Source organism: Anarhichas minor, unplaced genomic scaffold (assembly GCF_050575085.1).
Source record: "Anarhichas minor isolate MPS153535 unplaced genomic scaffold, ASM5057508v1 ptg000047l, whole genome shotgun sequence".
NCBI lineage: Eukaryota > Metazoa > Chordata > Actinopteri > Perciformes > Anarhichadidae > Anarhichas > Anarhichas minor.
The window spans coordinates 803504-821107 of NW_027466493.1; the positions used below are offsets into that span (position 1 = coordinate 803504).

Consider the following 17604-nt stretch of genomic DNA (forward strand, 5'->3'; position numbering starts at 1 on the left):
GACAGGTGAGACAGGTGAGGCAGGTGACAGGAGAGACAGGTGAGGCAGGTGACAGGAGAGACAGGTGAGACAGGTGAGGCAGGTGACAGGAGAGACAGGTGAGAGGAGAGACAGGTGAGGCAGGTGACAGGAGAGACAGGTGACACAGGTGAGACAGGTGAGGCAGGTGACAGGTGAGACAGGTGACAGGTGAGACAGGTGAGGCAGGTGACAGGAGAGACAGGTGAGGCAGGTGACAGGTGAGACAGGTGACAGGAGAGACAGGTGAGACTGGTGACAGGAAAGACAGGTGAGACAGCTGAGGCAGGTGACAGGAGAGACAGGTGAGACAGGTGATGCAAGTGAGACAGGTGAGACAGATGAGACAGGTGAGGCAGGTGACAGGTGAGACAGGTGAGGCAGGTGACAGGTGAGACAGGTGAGGCAGGTGACAGGAGAGACAGGTGAGGCAGGTGACAGGAGAGACAGGTGAGACAGGTGAGGCAGGTGACAGGAGAGACAGGTGAGAGGAGAGACAGGTGAGGCAGGTGACAGGAGAGACAGGTGACACAGGTGAGACAGGTGAGGCAGGTGACAGGTGAGACAGGTGACAGGTGAGACAGGTGAGGCAGGTGACAGGAGAGACAGGTGAGAGGAGAGACAGGAGAGACAGGTGAGGCAGGTGACAGGAGAGACAGGTGAGGCAGGTGACAGGTGAGACAGGTGACAGGAGAGACAGGTGAGACTGGTGACAGGAAAGACAGGTGAGACAGGTGACAGGAGAGACAGGTGAGACAGCTGAGGCAGGTGACAGGAGAGACAGGTGAGACAGGTGATGCAAGTGAGACAGGTGAGACAGGTGAGGCAGGAGAGACAGGTGAGGCAGGTGAGAGAGGTGGGCACCAGGTGGACCGTCATTGGTCAGTTTGTTACAGGGCGAGAGCTGATTGGTAGAACAAACATCCATTAGTCTGTTTGAGAACCTTAAAGTAACAACTCTGACCTGGTGATGTCATCGTGCTGCAGGTGAGCAGAACTAGAGTCTCTGTAAACAAACTCAGAGCACAAATAACAACAACAACAACAATAATGATAATATTTATATCAACACTAATTATAATGATACAGATATAAATAATAATAATAATAATAATAATAATAATAATAATAATAAGAGGAGAAAACGGGTTGTTGTCAAACAGAACTTGGTTTATTAGGAGCGAAAATCTTCAGAACTTCAGAACCTGGAGAACCCATGAAGACCTTTAACAGGAACCATTAAGAGGTTTTAGAAGGGTCCATACTGGTTCTGGACTAACTGTGTCTGTGTGCAGGTCAGGTCTGAACTGGTTTCAGCTGGTTCAGTACTGGTTTAGAACTAGTTCCTGTCCCCTCTAAAAGGGTTTTTGTCGACTTTAACTGGTTCAGGTTCTGAAAGGGTTTGTGGTGGATTTGAAATATGTGGTCTGGTTTTAGCTGGTTCAGTACTGGTTTAGGTCTCGTTCAGGTTTGTGAACTTTGTGTTTTTTTTGTGAAGCAGAAACAAAAAACAGTGAAAAACTTTACATGAATCATAAGGCAACAGATCCATCACAGTGTGATCCTCCAGGAGACCCAGGACCAGGACCGGGTTCTGGTCTCAGTCAATGAGGACCTGTTAAACCTGCTGGGTTTTCCTCTTCGGTTCAGTTTCACAAAAGGTTGTCACGAATATTTCCTGGTTTAACTGAGACCCCTTCCTGTAACGGGTCTGTGTGGTGGTTTTGATCCACCAGAACCGATCGAACCGAGGAGGAAAATCCACCAGGTTTAAAAGAAGACCGCTTAAAGTCCAAGTGGTCCGGCTCTCGGTGGTTCCTATGGGCTTGACCACCTCTAGTGTTCTCACTGTCCATCCCCCAGCATGCATCACTGTGAAGAAGACACTAGTGTTGTCACAGCAAAGGCACCAATCACAGAGCACCTACAGCCGATCAATGGTCACAAAGCTAAGAACCAAAGAGGACCGTGTTCACCAACTAGAACATGAAGAACTCATCGGGTTCCTCTTCAGAGAATTTCGACTCCAAACAGGAAGAGAACCTCCAAACAGTAAGTGAACTCTCCTCAGGTCTGTATCTGGACTCTAAAAGGCTCCATGTGGACTCTAAAATGCTCCATGTGGACTCTGAGAGTCCATGTGGACTCTGAGGCTCCATGTGGACTCCACGTGGTCCTAAACAAAGTCTTCGTTAACACTGCGAGCAACACGATCCTGAACCCAACAAGTCCAAACACAAAGGTCCATCTGAAAGCTCCCCTTTGGCGCCCCCTAGTGCTAAAACAAAGGTGTTGAGATCAGTTACAGAACATCACTCGTTAACTATTTGGTGACTTGGTTCTGACTCGTCCAATGAGAACGTCTCTAGATTTACTTCTTTGAACCATGAAAACAAGAACCATGAAAACAAGCATCATGTAAAGATATCCTGTGTACAAAACCCCAGCTTCTTCATAAATATTAAAACTAATATACATCTGGTTAGCTGGTTAACTGTGGACGGTGATCGTTTAACAGAAGTAGATTCAGACTTTTGAAAGAAACCTCATGACGTCCTGATTGTCTTTTTTTTGTTTAATCAAAGCTAACGAAGCAACCAATCAGCTCGCAGTGTGAATGCCCGCTGAGGTTATTATGCATATACTTTAAAAAGTGCAGATTTGTCTTTTTTGGTGCTCAAGTGCATTAATTTGTTCTCACATTTATGGCTTTTTCTCTTTGTACCAAAACTGGTAGAAATGTGGCGGACGGGTCCGGATTGGTTCCTATAGTCTCTTGGTGTGCTTGGAGTTGTAGTGGCTTCTCATGTCTTTACGGAGGCGGAACTTCTCTCCACAGACGCCGCAGATGTACAGGTGGACATCCATGTGTTTCTCCAGCTGCTCTCCGCCGGGGAAGATCTGGAAACACACCTGGCAGATGGTCTCCCCGGCCGACAGGTGTGAGATCATGTGGCGGACGTGGTCGTGTTTGAGGAAGGTTCCCTGGTCGCAGACCGGACAAACGTAGCGCGCCATTCCTTTGTGCATGTCGGTGTGCAGGCGGAGCTGCCGCTCCCGCAGGAACTGCTTCCCGCAGGTCTGACAGGTGAACTGCTTCTCCTTGGTGTGGACAGTGTAGTGCTCCCGCAGGTGGCAGCGCTGGTAGAAACCTTTGCCGCAGATGCCGCAGAAGTGCTTGCGTCGGTGGTCCAGTTCACCGCCGCCCTCCTCCAGCAGCGCCGGGCGGAACAGCTCCTGGTCGTGGCAGGACAAGGCGTGCTCCAGCGCCGAGTTCTCGTTCTGGAACAGTGTGCCGCAGTGAGGGCAGGCCAGGTCGGAGGCCTCCATCAGACCCTCCTCCTCCATCATCCCCTGAGGCTCCTCCAGCAGGGATGCCTCGTCCTCCCCGTGGGAGTCCGAGTCGCCGCCTTGGGATTCTCCGCAGCGCTCCGCGTGCTCCTGGAGCTGGCGGCCTTTGATCAGCACCTGACCGCACCTCCCGCAGGCACAGATGTGGCCCATGTGGTTGGACAGGTAGTGGGCCGACTTGTCCTCCTCCGTCAGCAGAGCGCCACACAGTTCACAGGGTGTGCAGTCGGCGTCCTGCTTCTCGTCTTTGACCTTACGGAGCTTCGCAGGGATCCCTGAATCTTCACTGCTGGACATGTGGCCTTCGAACGGCTCGCTGCTGTGATCCAGACCCGAGATGCCGGGCTCTGGGTCGCGGTCTGATCCGGTTTTCTCCTTCTGCAGGTCTTTACGCGTGGCGTCGCCGAAACGTGCCCTACAGTCTCTTTTGCCGTGGTCGCCAACCCGGACCACCTCTATCTCAGGGAATACGCCTTCTTCTGGTTCCGTCTTGATGGAGATACTCCGGGTCGATCCGGGCTCGCCGGCTGTCCCGAGGTCGGAGTCAGACTTGGCTTCGGGCCAGTCGTCCTCACCTTTACAGATGACCCTGTGCTCCTCTATGCTCTCGGAAGCGGAGCTCTCGGCTTTACTGGAGTCGTTGTCACCTTCGGCGTTGCCTCTCGGCTGATGAAAGGCCTTCCGGTTGGTGCAGGTCAGGATGTGTTCGATCAGGAGTTTCTCGCAGCTGAAGACGAAGCCGCAGTCGTCACAGGTGTAGGTGCGGCCAAATCGAGGACGGTCTTTGAGGGCCGAACTCCTGCCGCCGGGCCTCTTCCTCAAGTCACACGGCTGATCGACAAGTCCGTCCACCATCGGTGACGCCGCTATCAGAGGAGCCATCACCACCTCCTCCGCCGCCACCACCACCGGTCTGCTGATGGTCGCCGGAACCACCGGGCGCCCGGCGGTGCTGCTGCTGCTGCTGGCAGCTTTTGGTAGATGCTCCACCTCCGGTGCAGCAGGCCTCTGCTGCTCGTACATCCGGACTCCGAACATCATCTTCCCGCCGGCGGGGCAGGTGGAGGAGCTGGACGCAGAGGAGGCCGAGGAGGACGGGGTGAAGTTGGAGGTCCTGATGTCCCTGAGATCCTCCAACGAGTCTGGGATGTAGTACATCTGCAGGTACGCCATGGAGGCCTTGAGCTCCTCGAACTCGTAGCTGCCCACCGCGATGCGACCCAGGTACATGAGCTGCAGGATGAGGTCGAAGCACTCGGCGCTGATCTGCATGTTGCTGAGGTCCAGACGCCCAGCGCCCTGCTGCTGGTCCCGGATGAACATCATCCTGAAGTAGGAGCTGCAGGCCGCCAGCACGGCCTTGTGCGCCCGGAAGTAGATGTCACCGATGGCGATGAGGCAGTCGCACAGGAAGCCCCACTCACGCTGGTTATTGAGCTGCTGGAGGACGTGATCGCTGTGGCTCGGCCTCGCCATCGAACCTGTGGACAACAAGGAGGTAAGTAGAGTACTTTATACTGTACTACAGAGGTACATACAGTAGTTGAGACTGTACTACAGAGGTACATATCATACTTTATACTGTACTACAGAGGTAAATACAGTAGTTTATACTGTACTACAGAGGTAAAATACAGTAGTTTATACAGTACTACAGAGGTATATATATAGTACTTTATACTGTACTACAGAGGTATATATATATATATATATATATATATATAGTACTTTATATTGTACTACAGAGGTAAATACAGTACTACAGAGGTATATATTGTACTTTATACTGTACTACAGAGGTAAATACAGTAGTTTATTCTGTACTACATAGGTAAGTATAGTACCTTATACTGTACTACAGAGGTAAGTATAGTACTTTATACTGTACTACAACTCAGAGGTACATATAGTACTTTATATTGTAGTACAGAGGTAAGTATAGTACTTTATACTGTACTACAACTCAGAGGTACATATAGTACATTATACTGTACTACAGAGGTAAGTATAGTACTTTATACTATACTACAACTCAGAGGTACATATAGTACTTTATACTGTACAACAGAGGTAAGTATAGTACTTTATACTGTAATAAAACTCAGAGGTACATATAGTACTTTATACTGTACTACATCTCAGAGTTACATCTAGTACTTTATACTGTACGACATCAGGACCAGGGGTACCAGGTTCTCTGGTTAGAGTTCTAGGTCTAGATGTAGACCTGTTCTAGCTGTAGAACCCTGGTGCTATGGTTCTAGCTGTAGAACCAGGGTTCTAGCTGTAGAACCAGACTATAATAACAGACAGAAGGGAGAGGCCGGCCTCACGAGCTAAAATGGAGATTACAGCGGTTAGCCAAGTCAAGCTAACAGCGGCTAGCATCCACCACACCGGAAGTTACTGCGAGTTAAGCTACAAAATAAAAGAGGATGCAGCTCGACGAGTAACAAAACAGACAAAACTGATTAACGGACTGCGTACTAGGGCACGCGCTAATTTACAACATGTGTTTAAATGAGTGAATAAACACGGTATGAACGGTCATTTTAATATTTTCTACACGGATTAAACGGTTAATAATACATTAGTAAACAATTAAACTGTTGTTTGGCTAAATCTTTGCGCTATTGTTTAACTTAATATTATTATATTTCATTGTTTAGATTGTGCATTTGTATACTCAATATTTTTTTTTTACTCTGTTACTTTGATTGCTTACCCGTGTCATAATGCTGCTGTAATAAGTTATCTATCTAATATCTTTACTACGCCCTTTATTTTGAAAACCCAGACCAGATGTGATAGATGTACATCCTGTTCGCTTGATGGTGCTCACTTATATCTCTTCTCCCGCAAACAGTCCCGCCGCCCCCGCACAGAGCACCGCGAGCAGCGCGAGCACCGAGAGGCTCTTCTTACTTCACCTGGGAACCCGTTAAACTCACCGTGGGTAACCCCGGAGGAGACTCGGTGTGTTCGGGCAGACAGTTGAGACGAGGGACTCGGAGGACTCTTCTGCTTCTCCTTCTTCTCCTTCTTCTCCTTATTCTTCTTCTTCTTCTTCTCCTCCCGCAGGATGAAAGAACTTCCGCACAACTGTCGCTCCGTCAACCAAACGCAACAGTGAGCGCGTCTAAAGAAGACAAAATAAGAGACTTCCGGTCAAAAAGAACGGCCTTCAAAATAAACGTAATGAATAAAGTTATTGATCAGGTTCTAGTTATTTTAATGATAAACCAGCAGCATAGTTCCACGTGATCAGGTTATTATATATATATAGTATATTTCACTGCAGACTTTCATCTGATTCACAAGCTGTGAAATATAGAAATAAGATATAATCTGTAAAATACTAACATATATATATATATATATATATATATATATATATATATAATATAATATAAAATACACATGTCTAATCTGACTTTTAATTTTTGAAATAAAACAAATTATATTTTTACTAATAAAGATATTTTTTCTCTGCAGGTCGACTTTTCGATTTCTTTCAACATTATACAATATATTTATTATTATAATAAACATGTTCTTGTTATCAGAACATTTATTTCCATTTCACAATATATATATACATATGTATTAGCGGACAGTACACAGGCTACTGTGGGCCGTAGCCTACGCCAAACAAACAGTCAATACCGTTAACGTTCTCTAACATCCTTAACCATCTGCTCCCGGTCCTGGACTAACTCTTCCGGTCCTGGACTAACTCTCCCAGTTACCTGCACAAACAACAACCTCCCACAAGGCATGTGGCCTTCACTGACCTCCGTAAATGCCATAACCAATCTTAGATAACATCTTACAACTTTTCTGTAAACACAATAACACCTAACATAACAGGGTGACATTATATGTCACTCAGTCCGTTACAACATATATATATATATATGTTTATACAATTCTATTTAATTTATTGTTATTACTAAATATCATACTTTGGAGTTTTTCTGGTGATAATAACATATCGTTTGATCTCATAATGTCCCTGAAACATTAATATTTGATGTTATTTATGTTTAAATTCATTATTGGTTCTAAATGTTTATATTTGGTTGTACCTCCCAGCATGCACTGGGGTAGCTGTCTCTTGTTGATTATTTTAATAATATCATTTTATTTATCATATAACCAGCTCAGCTGTTCTGATGTCAGTATTAATATTCATCTAAAACCATTTTAGGGTTATTGATTACATTACATTGATTATGTAGGTGACACAGACGGATCACGTGACCAGCCCCTTTGACCCCCTCTCGCGAGACGTGACGTGATACTCGCGAGATCATCTGCTCCAACCTATCGGCTCGAGAAGCTGAAGACAATCTGCTCGTTTCTGCGGTAAGAGGCCGATTAACGGCGCGCGTGCATGACACAGACAGACAGAGGGTGTGCATGTGGGCTGGGGGTAGGAGGGGGGGGCGTGTGCACGCGCGCGCCCGCGGTGCGTGTAGGTGAATGAGGACGTGCGTGTTACTGGATGTGAATGAGACGGAGGAGGATTGAGGAGGCTGCAGCCTATAACGGGCGCGATGCCACGTGCACGCGCGGAGCTGTATTGTGGTTTGGTCGCGCGGGTGTCCTGTTTCCGGTGTGTGTGTGTGTGTGTGTGTGTGTGTAGGCAGAGATGGGCAAAAATACATCAAACGTCAAAAAACATCAAAAATACATCAAAATGTATTTTGATACAAAATACAAAATATCCCTCAAATAAATGTATTAATGAAATACAAAATACTGGTGACAGAAAATGTAACAAAATACAATACATGTATTTTGTATTTAAAATATAGGAAATACTTTTTTCTGGATTTTCCGTTTTCTCACAATTTGGTATAGCAGAGCATTCAGGTTATATAATATAATATAATTATATATAATGTACACAAAGCTCTGGTGAACCCCACAAAAAGGAAGAACAGTCACAGAATGTCAGTATAACTAAGCAAAGCTATTAAAAGACAACAACTTGATTGATTATGTGTATATATATTTTTATTAATGACCCTTAACAGTCCATAAACTTCGGCTTTGTATCAACAAGAAAATATTCATCACATATGAATGTGTTTGAATATCCCTAGTGTCCTGAGCTACTCCACTGATAAGTTAACTTGCTAAACACTGGCTATGCATAGCCTAGACAGCATGCTAGCGTCATTAGCATGTTAGCATCGATGGCTAGCTTGATATTATAACATCACCATGTGTATACAACAGGCGATAGCCAGACCCAGACATCAGTTATACATCAAGCTAGTTGACGTCTGTCACACTCAGATAAACTATTGACCCCGACAGACAATCTGTTGAACTTGAAGATCTGAAGACTTAACTCATGAACTGTTTTTTGATTCATGGAGAAAGTATTTTGAGTATTTTAAATACAAAATTACTCCACTCTAAAGTATTTTGTTACAAATTACGTTAGATTTTTATCGGCCCTATCAAATACAAATTACGAAATACTCAAAAGTAATTGAAATACGTATTTTAAATACAAGTAATAGAAATACTGCCCATCTCTGTGTGTAGGTGTGTGTGTGTATGAGTGTGTGTGTTCTAGGTGTCATGGAGGTCCCTCTCTATGTGTTCTAGGTATCATGGAGGTCTCTCTCTATGTGTTCTAGTTGTCATGGAGGTCTCCTCTCTATATGTGTTCTAGTTGTCATGGAGGTCTCCTCTCTATATGTGTTCTAGTTGTCATGGAGGTCTCCTCTCTCTATATGTGTTCTAGTTGTCGTGGAGGTCTCCTCTCTCTATGTGTTCTAGTTGTCATGGAGGTCTCCTCTCTATATGTGTTCTAGTTGTCATGGAGGTCTCCTCTCTCTATATGTGTTCTAGGTGTCATGGAGGTCTCCTCTCTCTATGTGTTCTAGGTGTCATGGAGGTCTCTCTCTATGTGTTAGGTGTCATGGAGGTCTCCTCTCTATATGTATTCTAGGTGTCATGGAGGTCTCCTCTCTCTATGTGTTCTAGGTGTCATGGAGGTCTCCTCTCTATATGTGTTCTAGGTGTCATGGAGGTCTCCTCTCTCTATGTGTTCTAGGTGTCATGGAGGTCTCCTCTCTCTATGTGTTCTAGGTGTCATGGAGGTCTCCTCTCTATATGTGTTCTAGGTGTCATGGAGGTCTCCTCTCTATATATGTTCTAGGTGTCATGGAGGTCTCCTCTCTCTATGTGTTCTAGGTGTCATGGAGGTCTCCTCTCTATATGTGTTCTAGGTGTCATGGAGGTCTCCTCTCTCTATGTGTTCTAGGTGTCATGGAGGTCTCCTCTCTCTATGTGTTCTAGGTGTCATGGAGGTCTCCTCTCTCTATGTGTTCTAGGTGTCATGGAGGTCTCCTCTCTCTATGTGTTCTAGGTGTCATGGAGGTCTCCTCTCTCTATATGTTCTAGGTGTCATGGAGGTCTCCTCTCTCTATGTGTTCTAGGTGTCATGGAGGTCTCCTCTCTCTATATGTCCTAGGTGTCATGGAGGTCTCCTCTCTATATATGTTCTAGGTGTCATGGAGGTCTCCTCTCTATATGTGTTCTAGGTGTCATGGAGGTCTCCTCTCTCTATGTGTTCTAGGTGTCATGGAGGTCTCCTCTCTATATGTGTTCTAGGTGTCATGGAGGTCTCCTCTCTATATGTGTTCTAGGTGTGATGGAGGTCTCCTCTCTCTATGTGTTCTAGGTGTCATGGAGGTCTATCTCTATGTGTTCTAGGTGTCATGGAGGTCTCCTCTCACAGCCTCGTCCTGCTGCAGCAGCTCAACGTCCAGAGAGAGTTCGGCTTTTTGTGCGACTGCACCGTCGCCATCGGAAACGTTTATTTCAAAGCTCACCGAGCCGTGCTGGCAGCCTTCTCCAACTACTTCAAGATGATCTTCATCCACCAGACCAGGTCAGGGGGGTCTCTGTAGACCAGGTCGGGAGGGTCTCTGTAACTGTAGACCAGGTCAGAAGTGTCTCTGTAGACCAGGTCAGGAGGGTCTCTGTAACTGTAGACCAGGTCAGGGGGGTCTCTGTAGACCAGGTCAGGAGGGTCTCTGTAGATCAGGTCAGGATGGTCTCTGTAACTGTAGACCAGGTCAGGGGGGTCTCTGTAACTGTAGACCAGATCAGGAGGGTCTCTGTAACTGTAGACGAGGTCGGGAGGGTCTCTGTAACTGTAGACCAGATCAGGAGGGTCTCTGTACACCAGGTCATGGGGGTCTCTGTAACTGTAGACCAGGTCGGGAGGGTCTCTGTAGAACAGGTCAGAAGGGTCTCTGTAACTGTAGACCAGATCAGGAGTGTCTCTGTAGACCAGGTCAGGATAGTCTCTATAACTGTAGACCAGATCAGGAGTGTCTCTGTAGACCAGGTCGGGAGGGTCTCTGTAACTATAGACCAGATCAGGAGTGTCTCTGTAGACCAGGTCAGGAGTTTCTCTGTAGACCAGATCAGGAGGCTCTCTGTACACCAGATCAGGAGGCTGTCTGTACACCAGGTCGGGAGGGTCTCTGTAACTGTCGACCAGGTCAGAAGGATCTCTGAGACCTTGTCCCTGTGTCTGTCCTCAGTGAGTGTATAAAGATCCAGCCTACTGACATCCAGCCCGACGTCTTCAGCTACCTGCTGCACATCATGTACACCGGCATGTGTCCCAAACAACCGGTGGACCAGAGCCGGTTGCAGGACGGCATCAAGTTCCTTCACGCCTACCAGCTGTGCCGGAAACCCGGTGAGGGCGCCGCCACCGACGGCGCCGCGGACATGGTCCGCATGTCCAACCTGTACGGCATCCAGATCTCCTCCCAGCTGGCCAACAATGAGGTGGCCGGAGTCCCCAACACCACCGCGGTGTCCCGGGGGACCCCCGAGGACGGACGCTCCACCGGCCGGGGGGGGCGGTCCCACTCCCAGCTGGCCCTTGCCGTCGGACTGGAGGGGATCCCGTCGGACCGCCAGACCTCGGCGCTACGCAACGTCTGCTCCGTGGCATCCGGAGACGACTCGGACGTATCCGGACGCATCAAGCATGAGCGGGTGGACGAGGAGGAGGAGGGAGAGGACGGCGGCGAGGAGGTTCCTGAAGGTGCGGGGTCTCCGTCTCAGGGTAGCAGTCCTAATCAGAGTCTCCTGTTCAAAGACCAGATCCTGGTCCTGCTGTGTCCTCGCTGTGGAGAGCGCTGCTCATCCCCCGAGGACCTGCGGGAGCACCTGTTCAGCCACGCCGCCCTCGAACCCGCTCGGCTGATGGACGCCGGCGTGGAGGAGGAGGGTCCGGCGGGAGTCCAGGAGCAGCTGGACGCCGGGTGTCTGGAGGAGGCCCTGAGGCAGAGCCAGGCACTCGCCAACCAGCTGGCTGCAGAGCTAAGGAGGACCAGAAGGATCGGCGGCGGCAGTCCAACCCTCGCCGTCCTGCACTCCCGTAAACGTAAGATCGCCTGCGCCGTCTGCAGCCTGCGGTTCTCCCACAAGTCTCAGCTGCAGGAGCACATGTACGCCCACACGGGCAAACCGTCCCGCTACCACCACTACAACCGCCTCTGCAGCCAGCTCTTCCAGGCCTCTGCCCACTTCTGCGACGCCGCCACCGGCGAACCCGGGGGCGGAGCCTCGTCCGCCGCCGCACTCTCCGAGGAGGTCAACAGGGACGCTCAGGACAACGGCAGCTCCTGCTACTCGCTGGACTCGGAGGTCTCACAGGAGAGCGTGGACGGCGTGCCGGTGGAGTGATGTCATCAGGTGTGCCGGTGGAGTGATGTCATCCGGCGCTCGTTGTCCTCTGAGCTGCTGTCTGCTGGTCTGGTAACCTGTGCGGGTGTGTGTGTGGGAATCAGTCACGTGATCCGTTGATCGACAGGAAATTAATCAGCAACTATTTATAAAACACGATTTGAGTTTTTGAGTAATTATTTTAAGAAAACAAATCTTCGGTTTCTTTGTGAATATTTATGTTTTTCTACGATGACGAACTGAATCTTTGGACTTTTTTCTTATTGATCAGATGAATCAATAATGACGTCATCGGTTCGTAGAATCCTGATCTTCCACACTCACCAGCGGACAGTGAACACCTCACCGATGAGTCTCTGACGATGTGTTCAAATGTTTCCTGTTAATGTGAAGGTGTGTCGTCTTGTCTTTAGACCCAGAAGGACTTTTATTGTGAAAGGACGCAGCACTGCCTTCCTGTGGTGGTGTTGATGGTTTTGATGATTGTTTGTGTCGTTTCCATCAGTAAATTAAAGCTTCATGACAATCTGAAGAGTAGAAACAAAGTTTACCAGCTTTTTATAACCCCCCCCCTCCTTAAAGGACCACACCACTGTTAATAAATAGAAATATAATTGATCAGTATTTAATTATTGTTATTATTAGAGAGTTTAAATGAACCAATAAAACAGGAAGTGGTCACATGATGATGGAATGATTTACGAGTGAAAACGTTCACTTTATTTTGAAAGGGTTGACCAGTGGATGGAAGTGTGTTCTGGTCCTTTAAGGTGGAGTCAAATGACCAGCGTTCATTGATTATTGATTGGTGAATGTTCATCGTGGTCTCACTGTAAAATAAAATCAAAACAGGAAGTTTTGTACATAAACGTCTGTTTTTTTTTTCATTGATGGATCAATAAAGTTTTTCATTTTTTTCCACCAATCAGAAGAGAGAACTGTTGAAACATCGCTGGTTCAAAGTGAAGAAGTGATTATGTGACGTGTGAGTGACTAAGAGTCTGTCTTCTGTGTCCGTCCACTAATGCTGCATCATGTTCTGTTGTCCAATCACCTTTTACTTCCTGTTTTATTCTGAAATGTCTGTTGGCTCCTCCCCCACAACTCTTAAAGGGACCACGAGTGAAACACAGCTGAGACAATCAAATTCAAATCATATCATATATATTGAAGAAGCAATGGAAACTATGTTATGCAACATTATGGAAACTGGGCGGTACGTTGGAGGAGAGAGATGATCTCAGTGTTTCTTCTTCTCCTCTCAGAGAAACATCTCTGTGTTTCTTCTTCTTCTCTCAGAGAGAAACACCTCTGTGTTTCTTCTTTTCTTAGAGAAACATCTCTGTTTCTTCTTCTCTCAGAGAGAAACATCTCTCCGTGTTTCTTCTTCTCCTCTCAGAGAAACATCTCTGTGTTTCTTCTTCTCAGAGAAACATCTCTGTTTCTTCTTCTCAGAGAAACATCTCTCAGTGTTTCTTCTTAGAGAAACATCTTTCAGTGTTTCTTCTTCTCTCAGAGAAACATCTCTGTGTTTCTTCTTCTCAAAGAAACATCTCTGTGTTTCTTCTTCTTCTCAGAGAAACATCTCTCAGTGTTTCTTCTCTGAGAGAAACATCTCTGTGTTTCTTCGTCTTCTCAGAGAAACATCTCTCTGTGTTTCTTCGTCTTCTCAGAGAAACATCTCTGTGTTTCTTCTTCACAGAGAAACATCTCTGTGTTTCTTCTTCTCTCAGAGAAACATCTCTGTGTTTCTTCTTCTCTCAGAGAGAAACATCTCTCCGTGTTTCTTCTTCTCTCAGAGAAACATCTGTTTCTTTTTCTCTCAGAGAAACATATCTCAGTGTTTCTTCTTCTTCTATCAGAGAAACATCTGCATCAAACAGGAAGAAGATCCACAATCAGGTGAGATTTCATCTTCTGAACCAATCAGCTGTCAGCTGACGTCATCAATAGTGAAGTTAACAACGTTGATGTTTCACTTCATGAAAAGCTTCATTTGAGACGATCTCTTTGATCTCTTCTGTGATCCTCTGATGATGTCATAGTCTGATTTTATAGATCTGACAAATAGATACTTTTAGTTGTTCAAAGTCTTATAATCTTTAATGTTGTTTTTACACATTCAGCCTTAAATCTTCTTCAAAATTTTGAGTGAATGTTTGTTTGAATCATCCGAACCATAGACCTGGTCTTCGTCCTGCGGGTTCCAGGTCTTCGGTTCATCGAGTCCTCCAGCAGGTGTAAACAATATTTACATACCATGTAAATATTACATACCATGACGACGCCGGATGGAGACGACGTCGTCCAGAGGACGGAGAAGGTCGTGTTGAAGAGGAAGCTGACGGGTCCTCCGAGGAAAGACCAGGACCAGGAGTACCGGAGAGGACGGACCGGAGACCAGGACCAGCAGAGACGAGTCCGCAGCGATAACCGGGGAGACCTCCAGGGACAACGTCTAACTGTTGACACCTGTAGACCTGTTCACACCTGTCTACCTGTTCTCACTTGTCTACCTGTTCAAACCTGTCTACTTGTTCACACTTGTCTACCTGTTCTCACCTGTCTACCTGTTCACACTTGTCTACCTGTTCTCACCTGTCTACCTGTTCTCACTTGTCTACCTGTTCACACTTGTCTACCTGTTGTCACCTGTCTACCTGTTCACACTTGTCTACCTGTTCTCACTTGTCTACCTGTTCTCACCTGTCTACCTGTTCACACCTGTCTACCTGTTCACACCTGTAGACCTGTTCACACCTGTCTACCTGTTCACACCTGTCTACCTGTTCACACCTGTCTACCTGTTCTCACCTGTCTACCTGTTCACACCTGTCTACCTGTTCACACTTGTCTACCTGTTCACACTTGTCTACCTGTTCACACCTGTCTACCTGTTCTCACCTGTCTACCTGATCACACCTGTCTACCTGTTCACACCTGTAGACCTGTTTACACCTGTCTACCTGTTCACACCTGTCTACCTGCAGGTAAACATCGGGACGTCACTGTGTCTCATTGACTCTTTGCATTATTGTAAAATAAAGAAGAAGAAGAAGATACATGTTTGTATTTGAACATATTTTTATTAAAACATATTACATCTTTGAATCAGTTTCACCTCATCGGCTGGTTCTTCAGAAGGAACCGCTGAGCGCTCTGCACCGTGTTCTGAAACCAGATCACATATATTATATATATATATATAAATAGACAGAAACGTGCGGTTACTGCTTGGAGCAAGAGACGCTGCCTTCAGGTCTGGTGACATACCGGCCTATAAAAGTGCCCGGAGGGACCTGAAGAAGGGAATCAAAGAGGCCAAGCGCAGATACAAACAGCGCATTGAGGGACACTTCGAGAACAACGACCCCCGGAGCATGTGGAGAGGTATTAAAACCCTGACTGACTACAAGAGCAGGACCACACAGATCAGTCAGGACAGTGAACTCCCCGACACCCTGAACCGCTTCTTTGCCCGCTTTGATAGACAGCACAGCGGAGCAACAGCTGAGAAGACCCAGCCCAAGGAGGAGCAGACACTCTTCCTCCAGCACCACCAGGTGAGGTCCGCTCTGAGGAGGATCGACATCACCAAGGCAGCGGGACCGGACAAAGTGTCGGGCCGCACACTGAAGACCTGTGCCGACCAGCTAGCAGAGGTTTTCACTAACATCTTCAACCTCTCCCTGCAACAAGCTGCAGTCCCCACCTGCCTCAAAGCCACCACCATTGTCCCTGTCCCAAAAAAGACCGCAGTCACCTGCCTCAACGACTACCGCCCAGTTGCCCTGACCCCAGTCATCACGAAGTGCTTCGAGAGGATGATACTATCACACATCAAGGACGTCCTCCCAGCAGACCTGGACAGCCACCAATTTGCGTACCGAGCAAACAGGTCTACGGAGGACGCGGTCTCCATCACTCTTCATACGGCCCTGTCTCACCTGGAGCACCCTAACACATACGTCAGGATGCTCTTCATTGACTTCAGCTCTGCCTTCAACACCATCATCCCCCATAAACTGGTGCATAAACTCAAAAACCTTGGACTTTCTACATCACTCTGTTCATGGATTCTGGACTTTCTCTCAAACAGACCACAGAATGTCAGGATAGGGAACCTGACATCAACAACCACCATCCTGAACACTGGTGCACCGCAGGGCTGTGTGCTCAGCCCGGCCCTCTTCACCCTCTTCACCCAGGACTGCTCCGCCACATGTTCCTCCAACACAATAGTGAAGTTTGCTGACGACACCACTGTGGTGGGACTCATCTCCAACAACAACGAGACACACTACAGACAGGAGGTCCAACATCTGGCTGAGTGGTGCTCGGACAACAACCTGGTCCTGAACACCACCAAGACCAAAGAAGTCGTGGTGGACTTCAGGAGATCCAGGAAGACCACACCCTCTCCACTCTACATAAGTGGGGAGGAGGTGGAGAGGGTGGACAGCATCAAATTCCTGGGGCTCCACATCACTAAAGACTTCACTTGGTCCCTGAACACATCCCACCTGGTGAAGAAAGCCCAGCAGAGGCTCTTCTTTCTGAGGAAGCTCAAACAAGCTGGCCTGCCCCCTGCACTTCTAGTTAACTTCTACAGAAGCGTGATCGAAAGCATCCTGTGTATGTGCTTTACTGTGTGGTATGCCAGCTGCACAGCAGAGAACAGGAGGGACCTGGCCCGTGTGGTTAGAACAGCACAGAGGATTGTGGGAGTTACCCTGCCTGACCTGGACACTGTGTACGCTGGCCGCCTCCAGAAGAAGGCCAGAAACATCTGCACAGACACCACACACCCGGGTCACTCTGTTTGTTCCACTACCATCAGGAAGGAGATACAGGACCATCAAAACCCAGACTAACAGGCTGAGGAACAGCTTCTTCCCCAGAGCGGTTTCCTCCATCACCCCCCCACCGCCACCCACCACCCCTCCCAGCTCACACCGGACAGTGCTGAAACAAACATAGTCAATAACACGAAACTGTAACCAAGCACATTTTTCACTTTGAAGCCATTGATGCCTGTGCTTTATCTTGTTTTATCTTGTATATATTTATTTAATGTCTTGTTTTTAAATCGTCTTGTCTTAATGTTTTTATACACTTTTTAACTGTTGCTGCTGTACTGATGAGTCGCCAACTCAATTTCGTTGTATGTTCGTACGATGACAATAAACATCCTTATCCTTATCAGAAAGACTTAAACTCAAACAATGAAAAAAACTTAAACCTCATTACCTCCATGAGCATGGCCACTGTCATAGGCCCCACCCCTCCTGGAACAGGTGTGATGAATCCTGCTCTCTGATTGGCCGAGGCATAGTGGACATCCCCGACGACCCGTTTACCGCTCGGCTTCGTCTCATCTGTTTGAGAGAACCACTCAGAGGTCAACACGTTCTCCAAACTCTGGAGTCACTTTAGAATGACGTCATTGGTGTCCTTTCAAAATAAAATTCAGTCCACACAGGACAACCATAGTTTACT

General features: G+C 47.4%; 2 protein-coding genes across 3 annotated transcripts; one reads left to right on the forward strand and one right to left on the reverse strand.

Moving 5' to 3' along the window:
* Positions 1-1167: 1167 nt before the first annotated feature.
* Positions 1168-7092, reverse strand: zbtb1 (zinc finger and BTB domain containing 1). Of its 2 annotated transcripts, XM_076112148.1 has the most exons (3): positions 7036-7092; positions 6321-6508; positions 1168-4850 (listed from the first exon to the last, which is right to left on the reverse strand). In XM_076112148.1, the coding sequence occupies exon 3, from the start codon at positions 4843-4845 to the stop codon at positions 2785-2787; it is 2061 nt and encodes a 686-aa protein (XP_075968263.1). In that variant the 5' UTR covers positions 4846-4850; positions 6321-6508; positions 7036-7092; the 3' UTR covers positions 1168-2784. The 2 variants fall into 2 exon arrangements, with proteins under 2 accessions (XP_075968263.1, XP_075968264.1); XM_076112149.1 differs by lacking the exon at positions 7036-7092 and having other exon boundaries at positions 6321-6516.
* Positions 7093-10095: 3003 nt separating this feature from the next.
* On the forward strand, positions 10096-13141 carry zbtb25 (zinc finger and BTB domain containing 25). Its single transcript, XM_076112153.1, has 2 exons — positions 10096-10285; positions 10947-13141. The coding sequence occupies exons 1-2, from the start codon at positions 10113-10115 to the stop codon at positions 12103-12105; spliced, it is 1332 nt and encodes a 443-aa protein (XP_075968268.1). The 5' UTR covers positions 10096-10112; the 3' UTR covers positions 12106-13141.
* Positions 13142-17604: the final 4463 nt, after the last annotated feature.